Source organism: Emydura macquarii, unplaced genomic scaffold, assembly GCF_026122565.2.
Source record: "Emydura macquarii macquarii isolate MOO-44397 ecotype Brisbane River unplaced genomic scaffold, CSIRO-AGI_Emac_v2 contig_587, whole genome shotgun sequence".
Taxonomy (NCBI): domain Eukaryota; kingdom Metazoa; phylum Chordata; order Testudines; family Chelidae; genus Emydura; species Emydura macquarii.
The window spans coordinates 4,611,301-4,637,348 of NW_027130724.1; the positions used below are offsets into that span (position 1 = coordinate 4,611,301).

The window sequence follows — 26,048 nt, forward strand, 5'->3', positions numbered from 1 at the left end:
AATAAGGCAGATGGATACGGCTAGATGGCAGTGCCCCAAAAATGTCTCAGTGATGCCTTTGAATCACTGGAGTAACATGAGTGTAATAGTAATTATGAAACCAGGGAGCTTGTCTCCATATAAGTGTGCCATTTAAACTATCTAAAATTCAGTTGCAGTATTACAATTCCTGTAGAATAAACATAAGTTGGTATTCAAGTTGAATATGCTTAGGAGTTTTAGCAACCTGTCTTGTTCGTGATCTAGAACAGTGCAGCAGATGAATCTTTGAAAACAAAACTTTTTAGGAAGACTCTAATTTAGCAGTACCCACTGAGTTACCCTATTGGGTCCTGAACTCGGATCAGTTGCCCTTTAACTATAGCACATCTACATTCAGATCATACAGGTTTTGCCATCTGCCTAGCATAATCAAGATGGTGATTCAGTAAGATGCAAATCAAAGGAAGGTAAGCAGAAATTCCAAATAATTGTGGTGTACTGGCACTTGGGTCTTAAGTTGTCCAGCTGAATGCCAACCATCAAGGTCACAAAGTAAAGAGCCAAAACAGTATTGGCAATATCAGACTAAAAGCAAAAATGTCCTATGGAGTAAACTGCATGTATGTTACAGTCCAAAACATAGTCCAGTAACAAAAGTTGCACATAAAACATCCTGCTGTTCAGATTAGCAGTCTGCATGTAAAATTTTCTGGAAATTGCTGTTGTTTCATATTAGTTTATGTTTAGGAAATAGGTTGTACAATCTGTGGAGAACTAAATGGCAAAATAGCTTCCAGATAGCCCTTTTGTATGATACAATCATTAATCTTGATTAAGGAAGGCTTCACCATATATAGCATATATTCAAAGCCAGAGCTGCTCCTGGGAACCCCTTCCCTCTGAGTAGCAAGTTTGGATTAGAATCTCTGCCTGCAGTGTATGGACAGTTTATCTAAAGTGCTGGTTTCAATTCCAGTGACTGTAGCCTTCTCTTGAGGAAAGGAATATGTGCATCTCTTTAAAAACTACAGCGCAGAAGCTATTATGTTGTGCAAGCTTCCTAAGAACACTCCCTCCTTAACCCGGATTTTGACAGCTCATTCTCTTAAGTGGGAAGTTAAAGTTGCATCTTTTTGGAGGGTTCCATCTCTGCAGATATCTATGCAGAAAGTTACCCGGGCACCTTATTTGGCAAAATGGGTTCCAGTTAAGACTACTGAATTAGGAAAAAACAGTCCCCCTGCCTCCTAGAATAGTACAGCGCAGAGAACAATGACATAAATTTCTAACCAAGGTCTTTGGAGAAAATTCTACAGGGTTTAAGAATTAGAACAGTTAGTGCTTCAACTCTCTAGAACTTTCTCCATTAGAGATAATTACAGACCATTACTGGCCACTATTTTCCATACTCTGGAGTTTATCTCCATTTTAATTTGTTATACATGATGCATTTAATACCATATCTAACCAAATTCCAGTGTTGACACTTGCACTGTTCAGATTTACAGCCCACTTCATTAGATTTAGTAGCTGAAGCCATCCCTGCGCCAAGATATACCTCCTTGAAGTTGGTGATTAAAGAAAGCATTGAAAGGAAGAGAGCTGTCCTTAAGCACTCTTAATTCCAAAGATGGCTCTGAAACACCATGCAGCCAGGTGAGCCAAACCCATCTGGAAAAACAAAGGAGAGATCATAAAACTGAATGGCTTTGTGTAGCTGAGTAAGATGCACCTCTGTTTGAGCCTGCATGTGTGCACCTTGGGCATCAAATGTAGCATGAGCAATTTGTATTTGTCCATGAATGCATGCATTTGCTTAGTGTGGCAGTGGCAACAATTTATTTTACTAAAGCATATCACTTATTTGGTAAGTAATGAATAATGAACAGCCCACTAATCAAAATATATTAAAGTCACTTGGTCTCAGAACCCTAATTCTTTGCCAAGATGATGTCTTAGATCTGAAACGTCCTTCTCAGCCTCTAATTGAATAAACTGAGGTTCCAGTTAATCCCTCTTCTTTAACTCCTCTCTTACAGCTTTTCAAAATGCTTTTCTCCCTACTGGTTTCTAGTAAATTGAGTTTGTTCAGATTAGGCAATTTTTCAGAATTAAAATATTAATATGTGATTGTGGACTGTTAATTACTATAAAAAAAAATTGACAATTTTCATTCTCAAAAGCATTGTTTTTTGACCGCCTGTGTTCTTCAGGGTTTTTATAATTACCCTGCAGTTTTAGCATACAAGGTGGTAATCAGAACTAATGGTGCATTAGTGGAGACTGAGCATGTATGTAATGAAGGAGAATGGGTGGTAAACTGTAAACTGTTAAATTGTAAATCTAGTAAACTGCCAAATCCAAGTAAGTAACTGATTTGAAAGTATAATGGATTATGTTTGCCACTCTGTTGACTGAAGTGCTAGAGTTAACTAGTGTTAGTTCTGAGTGCAGTACTTGAGATATGCTTTGAAGACATGCACAGCCTCAACAACACTCCTGCAACATTTGGATGCTTTCTTCAGCATTGTAACAAATGCTGAATAAATGGATACTACAGTAATGAAACAGTGGGCCCATTTATAGAAAAACAATTTGATGTATATGGTTAAATCACAAAAAGTTCACTTCTAACTCCCTGAAAATAATACCTAAATAGAAAGATCTTGAGCTACACTTGGTCTAATTGGTTGGCTTAAACCTGTTTCAGTAGCTTGTCCTCCGAGCTATGGAGCAAGAAATGGACCGTGGTAAGCTTCAACTCCAAGGCACAGAACCAATGGATCACCCTGTCTAGCAGTTACTTAGTGTGATGTTGCATCCATCTTTTGTCCATGACAATTGGCTTGCTGGCCTTTCTCTTCACCCTCAAGTCTCATGGTAACCCTAGAAATTAGGGAAGACTGAAGTAGCTCAGTGTGGGAGAAAGTGTCCATGTTGATTTGAGAGTACAGTAGAACCTCAGAGTTATGAACACATCGGGAATGGAGGTTGTTCGTAACTCTGAAATATTCGTAACGCTGAACAAAATGTTATGGCTTTTCTTTCAAAAGTTTACAACTGAATGTTGACTTAATACAGCTTTGAAACTTTACTAAGAAGAAGAAAAATGCTGCTTTCCCTTTATTTTTTAGTAGTTTAACACAATACTGTACTGTATTTGCTTTGTTGTTGTTGTCTCTGCTGCTGCCTGATTGTATAATTCCAATCCCAAATGAGGTGTATGTTTGACTGGTCAGTTTGTAACTCTGGTGTTTGTGACTCTGAGGTTCTATTGTACATCCTTTACATTCCTATGCTCTGGCTGGGCATGAGTCTGTTCTTATTTTCCTGCACAGCGGTATTTGCAAAGCCCATTTAATCATAATTCAGCCATTCTAAATTGAGTATTTGGCTTTGCAGCTCTAACATTCTAACAGAGGATGTGGAGAAAGCTGAGGTACTCAATGCCTTTTTTGCCTCTGTCTTCACAGACAAGATCAGCTCCCAGACTACTGTACTGGGTGGCACAGAATGGGAAGGAGGCGAACATCCCGCAGTGCTGAAGGAACAGGTCCAAGACTATTTAGAAGGATTGGACATACACAGGTCCATGGGGCCGGATGCAATGCACCCAAGGGTGCTGAGGGAATTGGCTGAGGTGATTTCAGAGCCATTGGCTATTTTCTTTGAAAGCTTGTGGCAACAGGGGGAGGTCCCTGAGGACTGTAAAAAAGCAAATATAGTGCCCATCTTCAAAACAGGGAGGAAATCAGATCTGGAGAACTACAGACCAGTCAGCCTCACCTCAATCCCTGGAAAAATCATGGAGCAGGTCCTCAAGGAATCCATTTTAAGGCACTTGGAAGAGAGGAAGGTGATCAGGAAGAGTCAACACGGATTCACTAAGGGAAAGTCATGCCTGACCAACCTGATTGCTTTCTATGATGAGGTGACTGGCTCTGTGGATGTAGGGAAGGCGGTGGATGTGATATACCTTGACTTTAGCAGAGCTTTTGATACGGTCTCTCACAGTATTCTTATCAGCAAGTAAAGGAAGTATGGGTTGGGTGAATGGATTATAAAATGGATGGAGAACTGGCTAGAGCATAGGGCTCAACGAGTAGTGATCAGTGGCTCCATGTCTAGCTGGCAACCGGTCACAAGCGGAGTTCCCCAGGGGTCGGTCCTGGGGCCGGTTTTGTTCAACATCTTCATTAATGATCTTGAGGACGGGGTAGATTGCACCCTCAGCAAGTTTGCGGATGACACTAAGCTGGGGGGAGTGGTAGATACCCTGGAAGGTAGGGATAGGATACAGAGTGACCTAAACAAACTGGAGGATTGGGCCAAAAGAAATCTCATGAGGTTCAACAAGGACAAGTGCAGAGTCCTCCACTTAGGAAGGAAGAATCCCATGCACAGCTATAGACTGGGGACCGACGAGCTAGGCAGCAGTTCTGCGGAAAAGGACCTGGGGATAACAGTGGATAAAAAGCTGGATATGAGTCAGCAGTGTGCCCTGGTTGCCAAGGAGGCTAATAGCATATTGGACTGCATTAAGAGGGGCATTGCCAGCAGGTCGTGGGAAGTGATTATTCCCCTCTATTCAGCATTGGTGAGGCCGCATTTAGAATATTGTGTCCAGTTTTGGGCCCCCCACTACAAAAAGGATGTGGAGAAGTTGGAGAGAGTCCAGCGGAGGGCAACCAAAATGATTAGGGGGCTGGAGCACAGGACTTATGAGGAGAGGCTAAGGGAACTGGGCTTGTTTAGTCTGCAAAAGAGAAGAGTGAGGGGGGATTTGATAGCGGCCTTTAACTACCTGAAAGGGAGTTCCAGGGAGGATGGGGCTAGGCTGTTCTCGGTGGTGGCAGATGACAGAACAAGGAGCAACGGTCTCAAGTTACGGGGGGAGGTCTAGGTTGGACATTAGGAAAACGTTTTTCACTAGGAGGGTGGTGAAGCAATGGAATGGGTTACCTAGGGAGGTGGTGGAATCTCCATCTTTAGAGGTTTTTAAGCTGAGGCTTGACAAAGCCCTGGCTGGGATGATATAGCTGAGGTTAGCCCTGCTTTGAGCAGGGGGTTGGACTAGATGACCTCCTGAGGTCCCTTCCAACTCTTATATTCTATGATTCTATAATTCATGTATGCAATTTCTCTCTCAAAGAGAAACTTAATTGCAACTGTAGCAACATGTTTCCATGTGGCATTGGCAGGGTTTGAGCTTTGGGCTTTTAGCACTGCAGCACAGCTCTCTATCATGTGAACTCAAAAACAAACGTTAGCGGGCATCAGGAGTAGATCCTCCTCTTTTCTGGAGCACCTATAAACAGATGTAAAACAGTGGGTTAAATAAGCATTTTACAGAAAGTGTAATCATATGCACAAATGTGGTAAAATCTGTGAGGCAGCATGGCTAAGTGGAGAGACTTTGATCTGCCATGTTAGAGGTGGGTTCTATTCCCAATCTAATTTAACTTCTGTAGGGCATGAGACCCTGCTCACTGAGTTGCAATGGGCACATAATTAACTAAAGGGTATTTTGAATAGTAGTATATATTTTATTTGTGTCCCACCCAGAGGCTGTCAAAGCAATGGAGTTGAGCAAATGGGTTGAATGTACTGTATTGATGAAATGTTAAAGGATTTCACTTAATCTTCATTTCTTCGCTATGTGAATTTTAATCTGAACAGTAGCAAGATCTTCAAATTCTGATTTACATGAGACACTAAAGTGAAATTCGATTGCAGTAAATATAGAAAATTCACAAAAGGCACAACCTGCTGTTTAGTCTTGTGTATTAAGCAAAAGCAGCATATTTTTGATTTTGTGACTGTTCTCAACCACAGTTGAATATAGCTGTAAAAGGAGTAATGTCAGGCAGATAATTAGTATAATCAGCAGCAGAGAAGCCACTGCTTTTCCCTTTCGTGACAATATTTTACTATAGTAGTCTGAAAGACCATACATTCAAAAGCAAATTCTGTGCTTGTTTTGACCCCAGAAATATGATAGATTACAGGGACTTGTTCTTTTGGCTTTCTGTCTTGCTTGAGGTGGCTCAATCTGGACCCTTCCAACTGAAGTTAATAAAAGGGAAACCAGCAAGGCATAGAAACATGGCTTTATGCTAAATTTGGCAATCTGTATTTCTCTCAGTTGCCTAGCTAGTATGGGTTTAGAAGCTGCTGAATTCAAGTGACCTTTGTGAAGGTGGTTTTCTGGACCGTCATTAAATAATGTGTAGCTGAAAAGCAATTATCTAGTCCTTATCTGTAACTAAAAAGAGGGAAGGGACTGCAGTGTCCTAATCTGCAGAGCAGCATAACAGCTCCTACAAAAATACTTCACTAATGTTCAACAAATTCATGAAATGAAACCACTAAGGTGTGAAGGAATTACTTATTTTTGTGTCTGCGGTTTTAATTTATCTGAAATCATCAAAATACGTTGATCAAGCAGATGACTTGGAGATGGGTTGAGTTTCTCACTCTTGCTGTCCCCCTTACATGTGGAATACAATAAATACTGAAGCAATTTGTTGGCAGTATAGACACAGAGTTGTTTCAGCTGCCTTGTTTGTGTTTGATTTAATCTCTGTCTGAGAAGACATTTCATTTATTGTACTTTATATATACAGTATGGCCTGGAACAATTTATATATTTAAAGCAGTTTTTTGGCTACTGTTGACAGAGTTCTATGCAAATTCTGGACTCATCTGTACATTTTTGGGTGCCCTGGCTTTAAAAGTGAATGGAAACTTTAAGTACTTTGGAGAGGTCTAGCAATGTGTAGACTAAAATACTGTTAAATAGCCATTTTTCTGCTGAGGCCTGGTCTACACTGTGGCACTGGGTCAACGGGAGATACGTAAGCTATGTATTGTAGAATGCGTCTCTCCCGTCAACTTACTTACGCTCCCTTACTGTGGCATCTTCGGGAAATGCCCTTAGGTGTACGCAGCGTTACTCTTTTTTCCGGGAGGTGGAGTTAGTGTGTCGAATGGAGAGCACCTCCAGGATTGATTGAGCAGGTCCCCACTGGCAGCTCAATCGATCCCGCTACGTCAATCTGTGGCGCCCGATGCAGCGGATTCAGTCTACTGTGAGAATGTAGTCTGGTGTGTTTGTGTTCCGTCCTGTCCCCCGTCGTCTTTCTCCTCCCTCCTCCCCACCCCCCCACACAAGGCCTGCTGACATCACAAATGCTTGAAGATTTTGGTACAGGCCCCTTTTGCTTAGATACTTTTGTAGTCAACTGCCAATAGAGGAACAAAACCCAGTTCCTAGGCAAGAATTCCAATAGGTAAAAAGCCTTTTTCTGAAGTATTCTTTAGGAGCAGGTAAGGATAGCTTTTTGTGGTTAAAGCACAGAACTTGAAACTAAGGTGCTGACTCCATCCCAGGCTCTGAGGCCTTGTCTACACTAGCACTTATGCCGGCAAAACTTTTGTCACTCAAGAATGTGAAAAAAAACTAGACTCCTGAGCGACGTAAATTTTGTTGGCATAAGTGCTTGTGTAGACAGTGCTGTCAGTGGAAGGTGCTCTCCTGCCTACATAATTACCGCTGCTTGTTTAGATGGTTTTATTATGTTGGCTGGAGAGCTCTCTCCCGTTAACATAATGCAGCTACCGATGCGCTCTTACAGCAGCACAGTTGTATCAGTACAGCTGTGCTGCTGTAAATTTTAGGTGTAGACTAGCCACGAATGAGACCTGGAGCAAATAATTAAACCTCTTGTCTCAGTTTCTGTTTCTGTGTAATGTAAAAATCACGGACACACCATTTCCCTATTTTGCAATGTTGATGTTAAATTCTATGTTTTAAGTGGGGTGAGATTCATAGTTTAAAGATGTTACAGCAAGTGTTCAGTTTCTCTCATCTTACTTACAAATACTCCTAAGTATTCTGCTATCAAGACTTTATTTTACACTTCTCTTTTTATAAAAGCATAATAGTTTTACCTACCCAAGAGCTAGGTATTAATTTTCTTCCTGCTGCCTCTCAGACGCATCAAGGTTACATAAATAAATTAAATACATAACTGAGTTAAATGCAGTGATTTCACTGAGTGAAATGTAGTGACTGATGTCCGTGTTCAGCGGTGCCTAGTTATCTAGATGAACTTTCAAAGGAAGTGCAAAATCTCTTGTGACTCATTGATTCAGGTCTTAAAGGTCAGTGTTTCACTCTTCCCTTTTGTAAAAGACAAATGGCGCTAGCAGCTTTTGACAGTAGTCACTGAAACTTAAATGAATACTAGCTTTGTTTTAACACTCTTCCCACAATTCTGATCATATGGAAATAAGTTGGATTGCTAAAAATAGGACCAATTAACTAAAGACCAAATTAAAAGCCTTCTCTGAAGGGAAGGCTAGGGAAACTTCCACACACTTCAGATCGAAAATATTCTGATTTGTTGTTTGCCACATTTAAAATATTTTACCCCGAATTATTTAATCATTTTCCTTTATTTTGTTTTTGCAATGAAATCACAATACTGAAATTGTGATCAGAGAATAATTTGCAGAAGGGGAGGTTGTGATGACCCAGATATATACCATATTGCAAGCCCGTTTGCAAGATCAAGTGGATAGAAAAAATGTGCTGTGAATTGGTTCTTACTTTTTAAAGACTATATGTTCTCTGTTCCCTAGGACACAATCATGTGTGGCCTCCTGTTTGATGGGACACTTAAGTTAAAATAAGACTTCTAACCGAAGCTTTCGCAATCTTATTATTGGTAATAAGGATTGAGATTTTTAGTCTTCTATTTTCAGCCCAGGCAACAAAATAAACCAGTATTTTTCTAAAGCTAATCCGGTTCTCATTCACTAACACTGTGTTGTGATGGTTGGTTGCCAGAGCTGCAAGGAGACATTTATTTATAAAGTAATCAACAAAGTTTTAATTTCTTGCTCATAAATTTACCTTTAATTTGTCTGAGATTACCTCAATTAAATGTCCTTTTAAAAACTTGCAGCAGTACAAAATGTCCGTAAAACAATTTAGCCTATTTTTGAACTGCTAGGGTATGTCTATACTGATGCCGGCAAAGTCACCACCGCCAGATCGATCTTTCTGGATTGGTTGAGCGGTCAGTGTAGACCCGCTCAATTGATCAGGAAGTCGACTCAGTAAAACCACCCCCTCAAGTGGCGTAGCGCTGTGTCGATGGGAACACAGTTCCGTAGGCACAGTGCAGTGAAGATGGCGTGCAGAAGGGAAGCACAGCAGTCGACAGGAGTTACACAAGCACTCTGCATAGTTTGCATAACTCCCGTCAACTGCCGCTGAATCTCCAGGTAAGTGTAGACCAGGGCCTAGTCACGTTCATGACACTGGAAGTCAGAATTTTGGGGAACGTCTGGGCCGTCTTTGTGCATCTAAAAGAGTCTGAAGTTTCAGCAAAGTGTAAATGGGTTTGTAATAAATACAGATGTGCACAAATAAGAAGTAAATGTTGGAGACATTCAAATAAAACAGGCAGTAAAAAGACATCTATCTAAACTAGTCGTCTAAAACTTGGCTGGGGGCAGAGGAGGTGGAGCACAGTCTACCAAAAAATCTGGAATAAGGGAAACAATAGCAAAGCAAAAGTATCAAGTACTTAATTTTAAAGGTGGTGAGTCTGATTGTAAGATGAGCTTTTAAGGGTCATATGGAAACAAGGAGTGCAAGTGGCAGCAGTAGGTCTGAGCTGACAACTAAGAAGCCAGAGAAATGTGCTTTGACTTGAGAGCTGTCAATTCCAGGAGCAAATCATAAGCTTTCCTGCACAATTAAATCACCAGTTCATGTGTATGTAACACTTCAGATTTTCAGCTTGTAGGTAAATTTTCAGGTAAATTTAAAACATAGCAAACTAAATTTAATTAGATGTGCTCTGTGGATTAAGAATACCCATGTATTGAATCTTGAAAACCAAAACTGACTATAGTGCATGAGCACTATAAAAATCCCAAGTCTGTCTTAAAGGTAGTGGTTAGGCCAGTATTCCGCCTGCCTAACTGTCTTGCTGCATTGTTGTGCTGTTTAATGGAAGCATTTCCTCCCAAGATTTGCCTGGACTTTACCAGGGCTTTGCTGTTTAAATTGGGCTATATGTATCTTATTCATAAAGCACTCTGTCTCTCACAGAAAGAAAAGCCTCATTATAACTCTGACAAAATGACAAACAGAGCTCTCAATGGGACAAGTCAAATTACCCAATTGTTGCTACACTTCTACTTTGTTTACCCTCTGTTGGTACAGAGTACAAAAGCACCAGTGCACATACTATTCATTCTGTGCTTTCATTATTCTAATGTAATAGAAGTATTGATGGCAGAACTGCATTTTCCTTTAGTCTTCATCACTTTCAGGTATTTGTAGAACCTATAGTAAAGCTACACAATTTTTCAATTCCTCTGAATCTTACATTCAAATAAAAGTTAAAAAGCTGGTTTGAATTGTATTGGCTTTTGGGATTTCACGAACCTCAAAGGCAGGCAGTATCATTGGAAGTCTTCCCTTGGTGCTTGCTCCTTCACTTGCACAACCAGTTACCCTGGGTTTCTCCCCTTGGTCAGTTGTCTGGCTACATTATTTTGCAATACTGCTTATTGCCTTCCCTGCTGCAGAGGGATTTTTTTTGATGTGCTATGTGAGTCAGCATTAAATTTGTGGCACTTTTGAAAATTGGCAAATTGTGTAATAAACTGTATAGCAACATGACTGCATAGCGTATGGAGCCTTGGTCATAGCCTTCTAGCTAAATTCACATGCTTGAAGGCAGGAGTAGTGTTGGCTACTGCTGCTACCTGGAAATCTAGAAGTAGCTGAAGACACAAGCAGCCTTCAAAAAGTGAATTTACAGTACAGATTGTTGGCCCAGATCTCCAGTAAAAGGAGCTGAAATGATCTTTGTCACTTCTTCAATTTGCTTTCTTCCACCAGCAAGCATTACCTCAGCCCTGCCTTGGTTAAGCCTCCCAGTTACATCATAGGGAGTAACTAAGGTTGGAGTAAACACAGTACTCCATGTGCTTGTTTGAGATTGCTGAAAGACTGAAATCAAAAGCTAGTATACTGATTGCTGTGCAAAGTTACATTTGACTACCCCAAACAAAATCATTTTAAGCTTCACAAACAAGTATAATCACCTAAATGACAAAACACAGCTAGTTTCTCTGAATGTCTGTATTTTTTCCTACTCTAAGCAGAAAATATTTGACTTATACCTTGTAAAAACAAGCATTACAAAACGAAGTCTCAATACTGCTGTGACAGCTGGTAGAGCAGTTTTCTATTGCTAAAGTGTAAATAAATGCAAGTCCTCACACAGCTGTGTCTGTCTGCTTTTGCAGACAAGCAGTATATTGGCTCATCATAATATGCTCCTTTTAAATGTCTTTGTTCCTGTTCTTAAGTGAGTAGGCTGAGGCAGAGCAGAAGAATGCTGTGCAAGGTCCAATGATAGTAAAGCAAACTCAAGAACTTGTAGTGTCACTAGACTAAGAAACTTTAAAGAAACTTTTTTTTGCTATTAATGTTTGATCAAAAGAACAATTACAAGGAAGTAAGCAAGTGTAAAGATAGGGCACACAAGCCTACTGATCATTAATGGCCACTGAACAAGAATTTAAGTTTAAGTGGTTTATTTTTGCTTTAAGGACTTCAGGAATAATGATAGAATGTTTTAAGACCACAGTTTCTGGTAAATGAATTGCTCAGGAAGAGTTCAGAGTTAAAAGTTGTTTCAGTTATTACATATATCTGGGAGTTCACTCTCCAATTTGTTTTTTACAATTTCATTTTTCTATTCCTTACATCTTGTTTCATTCTCTTTTGTGAAAGAGTGGCATACACATCAAAGCTATATGCAAATAAATTATAGATAAATCTTTAGAAAGCACTGATGTCTTATTTTGAAAATTATACCATGCGTGAGTTTTCTTCCCTCTAAGCAATGGGTTAAAAATCAGTTGTGGGTTTTTTTTGATATTTGTGAAATACTCAAACTTTATTCTCTGGATACTTTAACATGGAAGAGCAGGTTGATTGGTCTTTTTAATTTGTTATTAAAAGGCTTTCCATTTCCCCAAAAGATGTTAATATACTACACTTGTTGTTTGCTTTGTTATTCTACCATTATTTTTTGGGGGTGGGAAGGTCCGGCTAATGTCTTCACTTTTAGTGCATAGATGGTCAGTTGAAAATACTGCTGAAAGAATTAGAGACAAATTAGGAGCTGTTTGAAATGCCATACCTTGAACTAGATTCTCTTGATTTCAGGCAAAAGCAAAGAAGCAGAGATAAAGAGGATAAACAAAGAACTGGCAAACATTCGATCAAAATTTAAAGGTAAGCATATTTTAACTACCTTCAAATCTTTTACCTTGTGCTTTACTCTCTTTCTCCTCTTGTCATATGATAGTTTTCTTGTCTTTCATTTTTTTTCCTGGTGCTGGTCTCAAGTGAGCAAAAAGCTAGTGTCATCTGTCAAAATATAATACTGAAAACTGAGGAATTGTTCATTCTGAGTTATTTGGTAATTAACTGATCTTTGACTACTAATAGTAAATATGCCCAATGGCCTGTAATGGGACATTTGATGGGGTGGGTTCTGAGTTACTACACAGAATTCTTTCTTGTGTGTCTGGCTGGTGAGTCTTGCCAACATGCTCAGGGTGTAGCTGATTGCCATAAATGAGGTTGGGAAAGAATTTTCCCCCAGGGCAGATTGGCGGAGGGTTTTCACCTTCCTCTGGGGCATGGGGCATGGATCACTTGCTGGTAGATTCTCTGTACCTTGAAATCTTTAAATCATGATTTGAGGACTTCAGTAACTCAGTCTTAGGTTAGGGGTCTATTACAGGAGTGGGGTAGGTGAGGGTTTGTGGCCTGCATTGTGCAGGAGGTCAGTCTAGATGATCATATTGGTCCCTTCTGACCTTAAAGTCTATGAGTCTATCAGTCTGTTTATTGCTAAGTGTGTGGCCACATGGTCAACGAAACTAAGTAAGTGACATGTTTAACTTATTTCTGTAGAAGAACCTTCTCAAGTTGACTGAACAATTCTAGGCTCATTTAACTTTTCATCTTATATTCTTTGTTTCTTGTGGCTGGCATATAGTGTAAACCTCTTCCTGTTAAAAGGTAGCAACCTATAGTTTAGGTGTCCCTAGATTTATGTGAGTAGAGTGTGTGAAGAGGTTTCTGTAAGAGAGGACAGCTGCGGAAGCAGTGTCAGATGAAGGGATCCAGGTCTCTGTAAGAGCTAGGAGCTGGAGAAAGTGAGATATGAAGAGATCCGTAATGACTAGGATCTTAGAAATGGAATGGGTGTTCCGGAGACAGAAAAAGAAAGCAGAGGGCAGGAAGGGAATGCACATGAGGATGGGAACGGTGAACCAAGATTGGGCATACTTAGTGATTGAGCATGGGTGGAGATGGTGGGGCTAGAGGAAGAGCCAGAGGTAGGGCAAATGCGACCAGAGGTGAAGAGGAGGATATGGGAGTTAGATATGGATATGTGCAGAAAGGTGGTGATAACAGGGATTGGGTAGGGAGGATGAAGAATGCTACGGTACAGAAGAGGGATGTAGTGAAAGCCATAGCAAAATCAGTTATAAAGTCATCTTCAGTATGTAGAGACTTTCTCTGGCATGTACACATTAAACACAATCCGCTTGTCTCATAATTGTAAACTAAGGGATTATCTTTTCGATTCCCTGCTGAGGTCTCCTAATGTGATGCTACCCCCCCTGAAGGCCTAGGCAGTACTTTAGCCTTATTTTGACCACCTGTTCAACAGAAAATCCATTGTTTTCTATCGGTGTTACCAGTCCGAATTTGTGAATAAATCCTGACAATCAGTGTAGATTAGGAATTTATATGCCCTTCAATTTAATAACTGCTACTTCTTTAATTCCCCTTCTTGGAATTAATTTGATCTCTACTGCTGAGAATCTCAGGCTTGTATAATAGTCTTATTTTAATTGTACCTTGACTGATGGAAACTTATTTTGGGAATTGTCTCCGGGGCAAAGGCCAAAGACTGGGAAAACATACCCATTTTCTGGCCTCTACTGCTGGCTCTTCTTTGCAAAACTGTTTGTTGTGAGCCAGCAGCTTTAACAAATGACTGCTTTCTGGTTTGGCCAATTTGATTATCCCCTCCTTGAACAATAGGCTCTGAGCTGGATTAGGTAGCTGGGAAACAGGTGAGTTTTCTGTTGGGTAGGGTGGATAGGTTTGATTTGTTACATCATGCTGGCATGTGGGTGAAGTATGTTTACTAGGCCATAAGCAATCTGAATACATTTCTCTATTCTTTGAACCATCTGTGTCCTTCTGGAATTTAACCTCGGGCCCCATTTGAATCAAAGCAAATGAGCTCAGTCCCCAGCTTTCCAGCTGTGAATGGCAGTTTATATATTTTAGTATTTCATCAGTATTGATATATATGAAGTTACACTAACATTATCTTGACTCACTGGAGATGCATGAGCTAGAGTCTGAATGCACAGCGTAGCCATTTACAGAAAGATTGACCCACACTGAAACTGGAGTCACACTGGGAGGCAAAGGGCTCCAAAGGCAAATGGACTGTGGGTAGAAGCCCTTCTGTTTCAGATTTCTGTAGTACATTGAGAAGCATAATTAGCGAACACTAAAAGAGCTCAGTCTATGTTATCTTAAAAAGAAGGTTAAGGAGTGACTTGATTATAGCCTAGAAGTATCTACATGGGGAACAAATATTTAATAATAGGCTCTTCAGTCTAGCAGAGAAATGTGTAGCATGGGCCAATGGCTGGAAATGTAAGCTAGACAAATTCAGATGGGAAATGAGGCCTAAATTTTTAACAGTTTTTAAATCAAGTTTTGATGTTTTTCTAAAAGATATGCTGTAAGAATTATTTTGGGGAAGTTTTATGGCCTCTTAAACAGAAGGTGAGACTAGATGATCACAGTGCTCCCTTTTGGCCCTGGAATCTATAAATCTGGAAGAAAAAAAAAAAAAAAAAAGTCAAACAATACCAGTCAAGATGTAGGCAGATCAGTCACTACCATTACCCTATCATAGCATTTTCATATGCTGCAGCCCTTCGTGAATAGCCAGGAGATTCTGATGTACACATTTTACTAATCTGCCTGCAGTATATTTCAGACTTAGTATCACAGCACTTCTGGCCTCTGCTCTCTTGATGACCTAGCACATAATCCAATTTTTTGCTGTATTTAAAACTGTAAAAGCAGCAGACTTCAAATTTGTTTAGCTGGGTTGTTTGTTTTATCAGGCAAAGTCTCTAGACATGAAGCATATTTGTGGGGGAACAAGCAGACTCTATTTCACGTGCTAATTAACAGACTTATTTTGCACAAACAAGTATCTAGGGAAAGTAATACAGATGGCTTCTAAAAGAGAAACAAATTAAGATTAACTACTGCAGGTGATAATAGACATCAACCAAAAATTTTTTTATAATAAACATTTGTAATTATTCAACATGATACTGATTACCAGAGCTGTCTTCAAACTCATCAGTATGTTTACTGCTTTTAACTGAAAACTTTAATAAACATGCAAAATTTTCACAGTTCACAGCAACTGCTATAATTTAAATATCTTCTGAATTGGGTATTTTGTAGTAAATCTAAATGCAGTACTTGGAGCAGAAATGTCTACTACAGTGACAGTACATCATTGAAATAATTTTCTTCAGTGAGAGGTGACAATCACAAGATTGCATTATATTAGAGCATCAAACCTTTTTATACTAGTACTAATATGTCCTGTACATGCCCAGACCTAGAGGCAAACAATATCCATTCAATTGGGTTAATTCAGTGTCCAAAGCCTTGTCTACAGATGTTGATAATGGTGGTACTTCTGTAGATTGGGATAAACAGTCTTATACTTTATTAAGGCCATCTGCTTTGAACCTTGTCTGAAGTTGTACTACCATTGTCAGCCATGGGAGTGGTTATGCTGGTGTTGATACAGGTACAGAATGTGATACTGTAAGCAAGGCTGAGTGTTGTTTGTTGTATTTCTTCCTCTTATAAATTGTTGGTATTGTCCTAATAGCCAGTTTTCAAACTGATTTGAAGCAGATTCTGAGCAGAAAATGGTGGGGCGGGAAAGAGAATCAAAAGGATGTTCTGAACTTCATTTAATTACTATGTTATGATGGTCCAACAAGCATAGTTGGATGTTTGGCTTATTCACTTAATTGACAATCTGCTTAATGTTGGCATAAATCCTGTCTGATGTGGGTACACCATACTGCTGATATAATCTCATCCAGCTCTCTGTTTACTAATGTGACTTTTTTTCTAGAAATGGCATATCTTCTTAGCTCTTCACCCCAGCACTAATAGGGATCAGATATTATCATACCATGTGGTGTTGGCTAATGTTGGTTGCTAATATCAAAATATGTAACATAATGCTAATCAATGGTGAAATTTTTCCTGACAAGCTATTTCCAAAATATTAGTATAACTCTGGTTAATAATCATTAAGTTGAGAATACTGTGCCTCTTAATGTTGTAATAGTTAAAAATTAAAACACAAACTAGAACTCAAATCATGGTTCTAAAATCCTCTGTTCCTATTCTGATTATGTATCCTTTCTTATTCTCTACTTATGAGCTAGGGATACGTTTACATGCTTACCCTCCCTCGATTTCCAGTATGAGCCACAAACTACCACCATCTCTACTCTCTTCTGTAAACTGTCAGCTGAACAATCTACCTGCTATTTATAGGCTAAAGTCTAATGTCAGAACTATTGAACCAGGCATGACAACCTCTTACAGATTATCCATTCTTCATTCCAAACACATCCTCCTTTATCTGTCATCCCATTTGGGCTATAGAACCCAAGAACCTGATATCTCCTCTTTATGTAGCTGGTAATTTAGCTCTAGTCAGTATGTGTGAGCCTTCCCTCTCCATAGAGTTCAAAGATCTATTTTTAACATGTTTATGACAGTGGTACTATTCAGACCCTGGAGAAGAAGAACGACTTGATTTCAGCTTTCAGGCGATAGGCTTACTTAAGTATCTCCACTTTCTAAGAAATAAGAAATTTCCTCAGTTTCTTTTAGAGTTTGTCAAGATATTTTATTAAAATGTTAGTCAGACTTTCTGGCCACGTCTACTTTATTAAATATGCACAAGAAAAATCTTGACTTAAATGGCTCAGTAGATTGCACATGTGACTTTAGGTGCACATATCTCTAAGCTCCCTTGAAATCTATATTGATTCATTCCATTCTCTGTTTTGTTTTTTTTCCAGGTGCACAGCAATAGTGCACTATTAAGGAAGCAAACAAAACACAGCTTGGATTGCAGCTCCACTAAAAACACAAAAGGTGGGGGAAATCAGTGTTTTGGGTAGAAGATTAAATCAATAGGTGAAATATACTAAGATATTACAAATTATCTTAATATTCTTTGTCACACAGCCACATAAATTGAAGTCTTCAGAAATAAGCAAATTACCCACACTACTCAAATTAATTTGACTGATTCTCAAGAGTGGCATTCAAAATGCTACATTGTTACTTCTGCAAACTTGTTTTAATCACAAGAATGAAAATGTAAAAGTTGCTGTTTTGATATTCGAAGCTGGATCCCAGTCCACACTTCTCTCTCTCACTTTTCATTTGGTTTATTTTAAAAAAACAAAGCTTAAAGATAGGGCTCTTTCCTTTCCCTAATAACGGACTTTTTAAAATCTGCCCTGTTTCTATGCTAATTGGTAAAATATTAATTATAGTGGCTTGCCAGGAAAGTGTGAGCATTGTGGCATGGGGGTGAGTGTGCTTTTGTTTTTCCATATTTTAAAAAAGCTATTTGTAAGAAAGATGTAGTTCCACACATGCTTGTAGGACCAAATTTGTAAGCATTTGTCAAACGTTAAGACTTCCTCTTGTTGCTATTATAGGTTTTTCATATTGGTTTATTCTGGCATTTCTCAAATGTTGAACAGAAGTGGCTTTCTAAAATTAACTTGAGTTGTGCAGTCTTTACTGATGCCTTCAGCTAGCCCTAATCTGTATTATTTATATGTTATAATATCCCTTCTTCAGGAACATTTTCTGCTGGTTAACAAAAGTGTTTCTTATTTTGAAAGCAGAGTTGTTTATGTAGGTTCCCCATCATCAATCAGTGAATGCTGCTGTGGAATTGAGATTGAAATTCTTAAAATAAAGTTTGTATCACTTTGGCACTTTTATCTGGTCATTTAGGCCTGCTCTATGCCCAGAGTTAAGAAGCAATTTGATTCTGTTCCCATTAGCAGTAACCTGTTGTCTCTCGAAGCCAAAGTTGGTGATATGTCTTCCAGTGAAATAAACTTCACAAACCTAAATTGTGTGCTTGCTTTATTTCCTTCTCTCTTTACTACCTTTTTAGCATCCCCTGCTGCCTGTTTGTATGCACCTTTTTTACCACTCTTTATTTTACAGGTCAGTAAACTATATTTCCCTTTGTGTATTCTCTCTTGGTTGTTCCTCTGCCCACCCTTGGCAGCTTTCCATAGCTGGAGGGAAAAAATCCTGCTGTCACTCTAGCAACTGTCAGGTCACCTACCTTGGTTTTATAAAAGCCCCACAGACATCTGTCCCAATCCCCTATTAAGATTTTTGAAAGGGTTGAAAATCGTATATCCAATATTGTTATAAGTGTTCAAATCCTTTATAAAGCAACATGTTTTTAACACTGGTAGGGTAGTAACTAGAAGCAAAATTGGTAGCAGTTAAGCACTTGGTGAGGTAGGGTATCCATAGTGGCTTCATTGTGCACTAGCACAGAAAAGTTGTTTCGCAAATAATGTGTGCAGCACCCTATTATTATAGGGATTGCTATTAGCTCCCCCATATTTAAGTTGCCTAACACTTTCCTTGTGACCTTTTCTGAGACACTCTATACCTCCTTTATGTGCAGTGGGTCTTTGCCATGTAGCAGTGAGAAAGATGACCCAAAGCCTTTGCTTTTCAATGAAATTGCATTCAGATTTGACTAAAACTATACGCTTCTGAAAACTACAATTTCTCTGCTTTTGTTGGAATGCTGAACAAATTTTGCTGACAATTACTGAACATATACATTCTAATTAGAAGTTATCCTCATATTACCACCACCAAAGCAGAAGTACACACTGAATTGGGAGCCCTTGGAGCAGATAGCCTGTCTTGGGAGTGTGGTGCAGAGCAAGTGTCTTGCTGGGCTTCTCTGAAAATCCTTCTGGATTTGCACATAGCTCCAGTGGTCCATACTGCTCCTGAGAAGTGAACACAGGTAAGGAAATACTCCACCTCCTGGGGGAAGCTGGACCATGCTCCCTCAGGCCTAGTAACTGGCCATATGGGGTCCCTTCCCCTTCCCCTTCCCCTTCCCTTTCTTTTCCTCCCTCCCAGGATAATGACCTTCTCCAACTAATACAAGCTGTGTTGCAGTGCTGGGAGTTCAGAGTTAAATCGTTGCAGATGCATAATGAGATTCTTATAGATCACATAACTTGTTTTTAATCTTCATCCTTATTTTTTTTAAATCGTAAACTACATAAGGTGAAGAACTCTTTTCTGTGTTACAAAGTTAAGCACTTAAAAGTTAAGAAATACTAGAATTTAGGTTGCCCATGAATGATACCTTACTTTATCTTCAACGTATAATTAGATATTGTACATTGTGATAGTAAGAGATGAAATGCGATTTGTATGAGAGGTGGAAAATTTGGAGTCAAAGAGCCCGTTACACAGTTCTCGAGGCCTTGGGGCATAGGACTGTCCCAGACTGTGTTTACAAAGGGTCTGGCTAGACTAGTGTTTTGGTTGATGTAACTTGAGTTAATTTCCAGCTAGTTGCAGTTAATTAATCTTCTTGGAAATGCTGTTGCTTTAGGCAGAAAATTTAGGTCCGATGCTCACTGGTTGGATACTGTGTAAGTTGCCTGAGAGTAGCCAGTTGCACAGTGCACAATTTACTGATAGCAGAGCTGGGGGTGGCAGGGCATGGCACTAGGAAGCAATGTTGTTCTTTCCCTTCACCACAGTTCAATATTTTTATATTCCTAGCATACCTTTTGAGTCTCTGCTCTGGTGTAGCTCAAACCAGTCATCTTCTCCATTGCCCTGCATCCTCTGGCCTCTGACTTTATTGGCCCACGCAGCTCCAGTACTTTGGCTTTCACTCCTACTCTCCCCAAACTCAGTGGTCCCTCCATGAGTTCTTTTGTAATTATGTTGTAGGAATGGGTGAAGAATTCCTGGTGGCTATTCCTCTGTCCCCTTCTGACTTCAGAGGTGGCTGGCTGGCCTGAGACTCACCTTCTGTCTCTAGGGAGCCACTGTTCCCATCCACTGCATGCCGTGGCATGTAGATCTTTAGAAAAAAGGGAACTTCCTAACCCCAGCTGGTGGAGACCACGGAGCCCAAGCATATAGACCTGGGCTCTAATCCTGCCTTTAATGCAGTCTCAGGGAAACCCTTCCCCCATGTGTTGGAGTTTTCCAGTGCTTAAGGATCTATGCTAAATATGTACTTCGATTTCTCAGTACAAGGAAACTCAGCCACTAGGATTGGGCTTCCTTGACTTTTGCTTCAAATACTGTCTTCTGCACTAACCAAAACAAAATCGAGGTGCAGGAGAGAAAGTAGAGAACACAGTTAATGTTGGTGTGTAAAGATTAAATCTAAGGGTTTTTGTCTTTAAAAAAAAAAAAAAAAAAACACACACACACATGAACGTGTGTAGTCCCTTTATTTAAAACTCTAGAAATGTGCCTTTTTCCCAGTGGTAAGGTGTAAACATGGCTGTGAAGTAGGTATGAAGATGAGTACTAGTAGTTTTAATGAGACTCTCTTTACATGATTGTTTATTTCTTAAGGAAGTTTACTGGATTAACAAATCACCTTAATCTGAAGATTTTAAAACACTCTTTAAACCATGGGTGTCAAACTCATTTGCTATGGCAGGCGAGATTTGAATTAAATGTACTTCAAGTGGGCCATACATGCCATAAATCGAAATACAAGGCACAACCATTTTTATGTAGTAGTATATTTTATTTGCTAGATATCAGCAATATAAAAACTGCATTAAATTCACTTCTACAACTACTACTATTTTACAATTAAAAGAATTGATCAATGATTAAGAATTATAGTACTGCGCGATGCACCAAGACCACACTGTCCGTCTCGCTCCTTTTGGAGTGCTGTGTCTCATGCACACAGCGCTCCACTTGCTGCCGTCAGAGTACACAGATCTCGTGGCAGCGCGCGCTGACGCAACATCTTGCGGCGTTGTACTCTCTGGCGGCACCGCACAACGCTTCCAGAGAGTACAATGCCACGAGATGTCACGGCGTCTTGTGCTGCCGCCAGGGTCCGGACCAAAACAGTTGGTGGACCGTATCCGGCCCGCGGACCAGATGTTTGACACCCCTGCTTTAAACCCTGAAGCGGTGAAACACCTCTGAGATGCCAGCTATATGCTGATTCTACAGTAAGGTTGCCACCTTTCTAATAGCTGGTAACCGGACCCCTGAGGCCCCGCCCCCTGTTCCGTCTCTTCCAGCCAAGGCCTCGCCCCTGCACACCATGAGCTACACAAGCAGCCTGGCCCTGGAGGTGGCAGCGGCGACTGCTCTCCTGCGTTGCTTTCTTCCTTCCTCTTAGGGTTGCCATTGATTCAAAAAAAAAAAAAAAAAAAAAAACCCCAGACATCAGAGCCTGTCAAAGGGCACCAAGAAAAACAAGCCAAAATTGTCTGAGTGAAAACCCTATTCTACAGGCAAACTGTGTCTGTCTCCTCAGCGTAGTAAGTAAATGGCAGAGTTGGGAAGAGAAAAGAGGAGTTCTAAATATCAGTTGCCTGCTCTAATAACTCACTAAATGCATGCTCTATTAAAGCTCAGCCACTCTATTGTAAGCTACTACATTTTTATCCTTAAAGTTTTTGCAGTTTAGTTTGTGCTATTGAACCATCCTAGGGTTATTATAATAGTCTGTTCCGATTTCTTATCAGAACTGAAAGTCCTGTCACTGTTCACTTCCCCAAATTGCATGTAGAGATGTGTCAAAATACATTTTCTGCCAAATGATTTAAAAAGGGACTAATGATTTTAAAAGGGACAGGGCACTGGACAGGTGCTTGATGGATTATACCAACGACTGCAATAGCCAGTTGCTTATACTGGCATAATGTTAATACTTAATTTCTCTGTGCAAAAATGTTCATATCAAAGACTGGTCAATGGCTGTATTAGCAGACAGGTTGATTGACTGGCACATTTTCTGTTAACACTTTTTAAAGCAATATTTCTTTACCCAGTCTATTTACCTTAAGTGGAAATACTTTACATTCCTGGAGAGGGTTAACAGAATTTACTATAAACTGATAATTAAAGCATGGCTGTACTACCTGATTTGTAGGTGTCATAATAAGCTTGTCTGCTAGTATGCTGGCAGCTAGATACTTGAGAATTCATAACTGCTATTATAAAACAACTCCTTTAGACTTTTGCTTGTTCGCTTAAACTATTAAGTTAGGCTCCATTCTGTAATTCTTGCCGCACTTGCTGGCAGAAGTACATACATCGCTCTGATCAGTATATAGATGTGAACATACAGGCTACCAAAACTAGATGGTACAACACTTGTATCACAGCTTGTACTGATGTCAGAATACTTAATCTGCTGGTCCAGTGGAAAGCCAAACTAGTGTACTAACTACACAAAAGCAGATCATGCAGAATTTAAAGCTAAATCACTGAATTGCATAAATTAGCAAGCAAACTTTTTGCACCATCATGTGTGCTTGGATGTATTTTCTCTCTTGTTGTAAACCATTATCCCTGTAACATAAAATTGAAATCTTTACATTTTAATTGGTTATTAGCTCCAAAAATAACACTTATTAATGCCCTCACGAGCTAATTGGACTTGTTGGATTATCAGTTATTTAATTTGTGTATTGACAGTCCATTTACATAGAATTGAGTGTTCTTATTCTTCTTTGATTGTTTTCAATAGACTATACTTTTAAAAACTGCTGTAAAATTGCAGACATCTCAAGATGTTTTCCTCTTCTTTCTTTCTTCTGTTGCGACTTTTATAAACTATCTGAATGGTTAAGACTATGCAGATCAAACATTACTAGATTTGTACAGTATCCTTGTTTATGTTTCTGATTGAAATAAATTCAGAGCAGACTTCATAAGATTGCTTTGATATAATGCTTTCCTATATTCATTATATGTCTGAAAGAAGCAGACCCACAACTACTGTTCCTATTGGTGTGTGCACAGCTCTAGAATCTGCTGATAAAATATCTGAGAAAGAAACCAGAAGAAATTTGAAAGTATCTTTTATTTGCCCTACTTTACAACAGTGGAATTTGCCTGATCAATGGATCGTAATTCCCTTCAGATGACAAGAACAGCAAGTTTTCCAGGGAAAGGGAAGTTATCTTTGTCCTGTTCATTGTGGTTGAAACTGCTGATCAGAATTCTCTGGATCCTTCCTGTTTCTGCTGAATTTCAAACAGAAGTTATTACAGAAACCTATAGTTACATATATCTTTCATTCAGGAAAACCTGATCAGACAAAAAACATTTCCTGTTGCTTTCTGTTTCCTGTGAGCAACAAAATATGAACTTGCTGTTGGGGGTTAGAGGAAAATATATAATGCTTTGTCATTGAAACACTGGGGTTTTTGTGTAGTGAGACTCAGCATACAGAAGAGGGCTTTGTGTAATTTCAGACTACAGTAAACTGCGCAAAAATTGGAATAAGTGCTAAGATGGAGACTTCAGTTGCACAAATTGAGGTTTCTTCCACATACCTGCCCAGGCATGTGTGTTTCCAGTGGGGCTGTCACTGAGTTCCCACAGCATATTTAAAATAACAAAGCTGTGTTTAAGCTATAGTAAGTTTATTTAAAAAAAAACTATACACAGTTCAATTTAGTCTTCAGTATTAGAGTTCATCTTAAATTTTTATACAGTAATACAAAATGATACATTATCTATCTGAGGAAGAAGAATAGTTTGTATTTCTGCTGCCACCTGTGAAGGATGAATGGGTTAGCTGCTGCTTCTCTTGAAAGCTCGGCTGGCAAAAAAGGGGAATCTCCAATCTGTAATTTTCTCCCCAGTACTTCATTGAAGAACAGTGCAGTTGATTCAAGATCTGCAACTTGTCTTTCAGGACAGCTTTTAAAAGCTATGTTTTCCTAATCTTGTTTTGAGAGATGAGGGAGGATCACCACCTTCCTTTCTTACCCCAAAAAAACCAGACTGCAAGTGCTCTGGCACTTGCACGTGAGCCTGACTCACAAGAGGCTTTGGCCATTCGCATAGAAATGGCTTCTGGCAGAGGAACAAACCATCAATCTGCTTTACTGCTACTTGACAGCACAGCTTCAGGGCTGCCTGAAATCAATCCTAGAGGGCAAGCTGTGGTGTTTGGGCTGTTTTTCTTCAGACACCATTGTTTACTTTCTCCATTTGGAAGTGTCTTGTGAAGCCCTGATAACTCAGATGAAAATTTCACAATAGTCAAGACTGGTAACATCCAAACAAATCTTTAGGAGCAAGCATTTGGGAAAGCCATCGTTCTGATAGTCTTTCCTTGTTGACCAATTTTTGGTAGGTTTGCCTTCTTCTGTAACCAGTGGATTCCGACAGTCTAAGTGAGTTTCATCTGTAGTAGAGGGTACTGTTTCATTCCCTTCCCTTCGCTCCCAGATTATGAAGGTGTCTCTCCATAGGTAAGATTAAGTTTGCATTTAAAGAAGGGCTTAAGCATTTAATTATGTATGCAGAAAACTCCATATTCTCCTCAGTTATAGCACTCTTTCAATGAGTTTTCTGGGAGTTTACAAGTATATTAGATAAACAGATGATGATAATTTAAAATGGGTTCATTAAGAAATGTAGCACTGTCAAATTTTCTTGTCCTGAATGATCTCACCTCAGACGTTGTGTATCAACACAAATTTACAGGGAAGTGAACTTGAGTATGCCTTGAAGAACATGAATATAGAACATTTTAAAAAATAAATTACAATTCAGGTTTTTTGTTTAACAGAAATTGAACAATTTTCAGAAAAAATTATTGCCCTCTTTTATTGTATTAGTCACGTGTGTGGTTATTTCATGATATCATTGCAAGGCAGAATTATGATTGTTTGGATGCCTTAATTGTGTTTTTGTGTAATTTACATGTTTGGGTTAAATTTAATACTAAAAGAAATCCAGTCCCCCATGTTTGCTTGTTTTAGTTAGTTAAAACATCCCCTGTAATACCTTGGCTATAAACTACTGATACTCAGCTGTAATTTCATCTTTAAAGTTTTTGTATGGAATTGGAACATAAGTGGTCTCCCTACTGGAGTTTGACATTTTAGGAAGAGTGATTTCATATTCACCTTGGGATCCTTCAGCAGTTCTTGCAGACTCCAGATATGCATTTCTCTGAGATAAGAAATTGGTTCCTGCAAAGCATGTTAAATGCTCTTTTTTTTTTTTTTGACTGAGTGCATTTGTGTCCACTGTTCTGTAGCTGAGACAGAATAAAGGGATTATTTAATTTCTCCTAGTTCCCAATAAGTTCTCCTCCTCTGTTTTACTTAGAGGTTTTCAGATGTAAAAGTGGACATTTCAAATGAGCAAAAAAGAATTAACACCTACTTCCCATTTGACAATCAGTGGGAATTTGGACTGTTGTAATCTATTCTATTTAGGCCTACTCTGGAACATTAATTGAAAAGTTCAGATAGTACAGAAAGCTGTGGCCAGCCTATCTAATGAGTTGTATGCACATAACTGCAATACTGCAAGTATTCTCTGACCTGCACTGGCTTCCCATCTGCTTTCAGGTGTATCTGAAAGGAGTTTTCAGCCCATAAATTTTAATAGTTGAGGATTACCCCCAATGGATTATCACTCCCCATGTACCAATATCGATGCAGTCAATCACTTCTTTAGGTACATAAACATGGATTTGTAAACCTAGCTTTAGAAACCAAAATTTGAAAACTTTGGCCTGTTGATTAAGCTGCTGTAGATTTAA

General features: G+C 39.3%; 1 protein-coding gene across 7 annotated transcripts in view; it reads left to right on the forward strand.

The window, feature by feature from the left end:
* The window catches only part of AP2A2 (adaptor related protein complex 2 subunit alpha 2), an 86,527-nt gene that overhangs the window by 15,712 nt on the left and 44,767 nt on the right, over positions 1 to 26,048 (forward strand). For all 7 annotated transcript variants that reach the window (XM_067540555.1, XM_067540557.1, XM_067540558.1 and 4 more), the window contains exon 2: positions 12,248 to 12,316. In XM_067540555.1, coding sequence (XP_067396656.1) covers positions 12,248 to 12,316 — 69 coding nt within the window. The remainder of the gene's footprint in view (positions 1 to 12,247; positions 12,317 to 26,048) is intronic.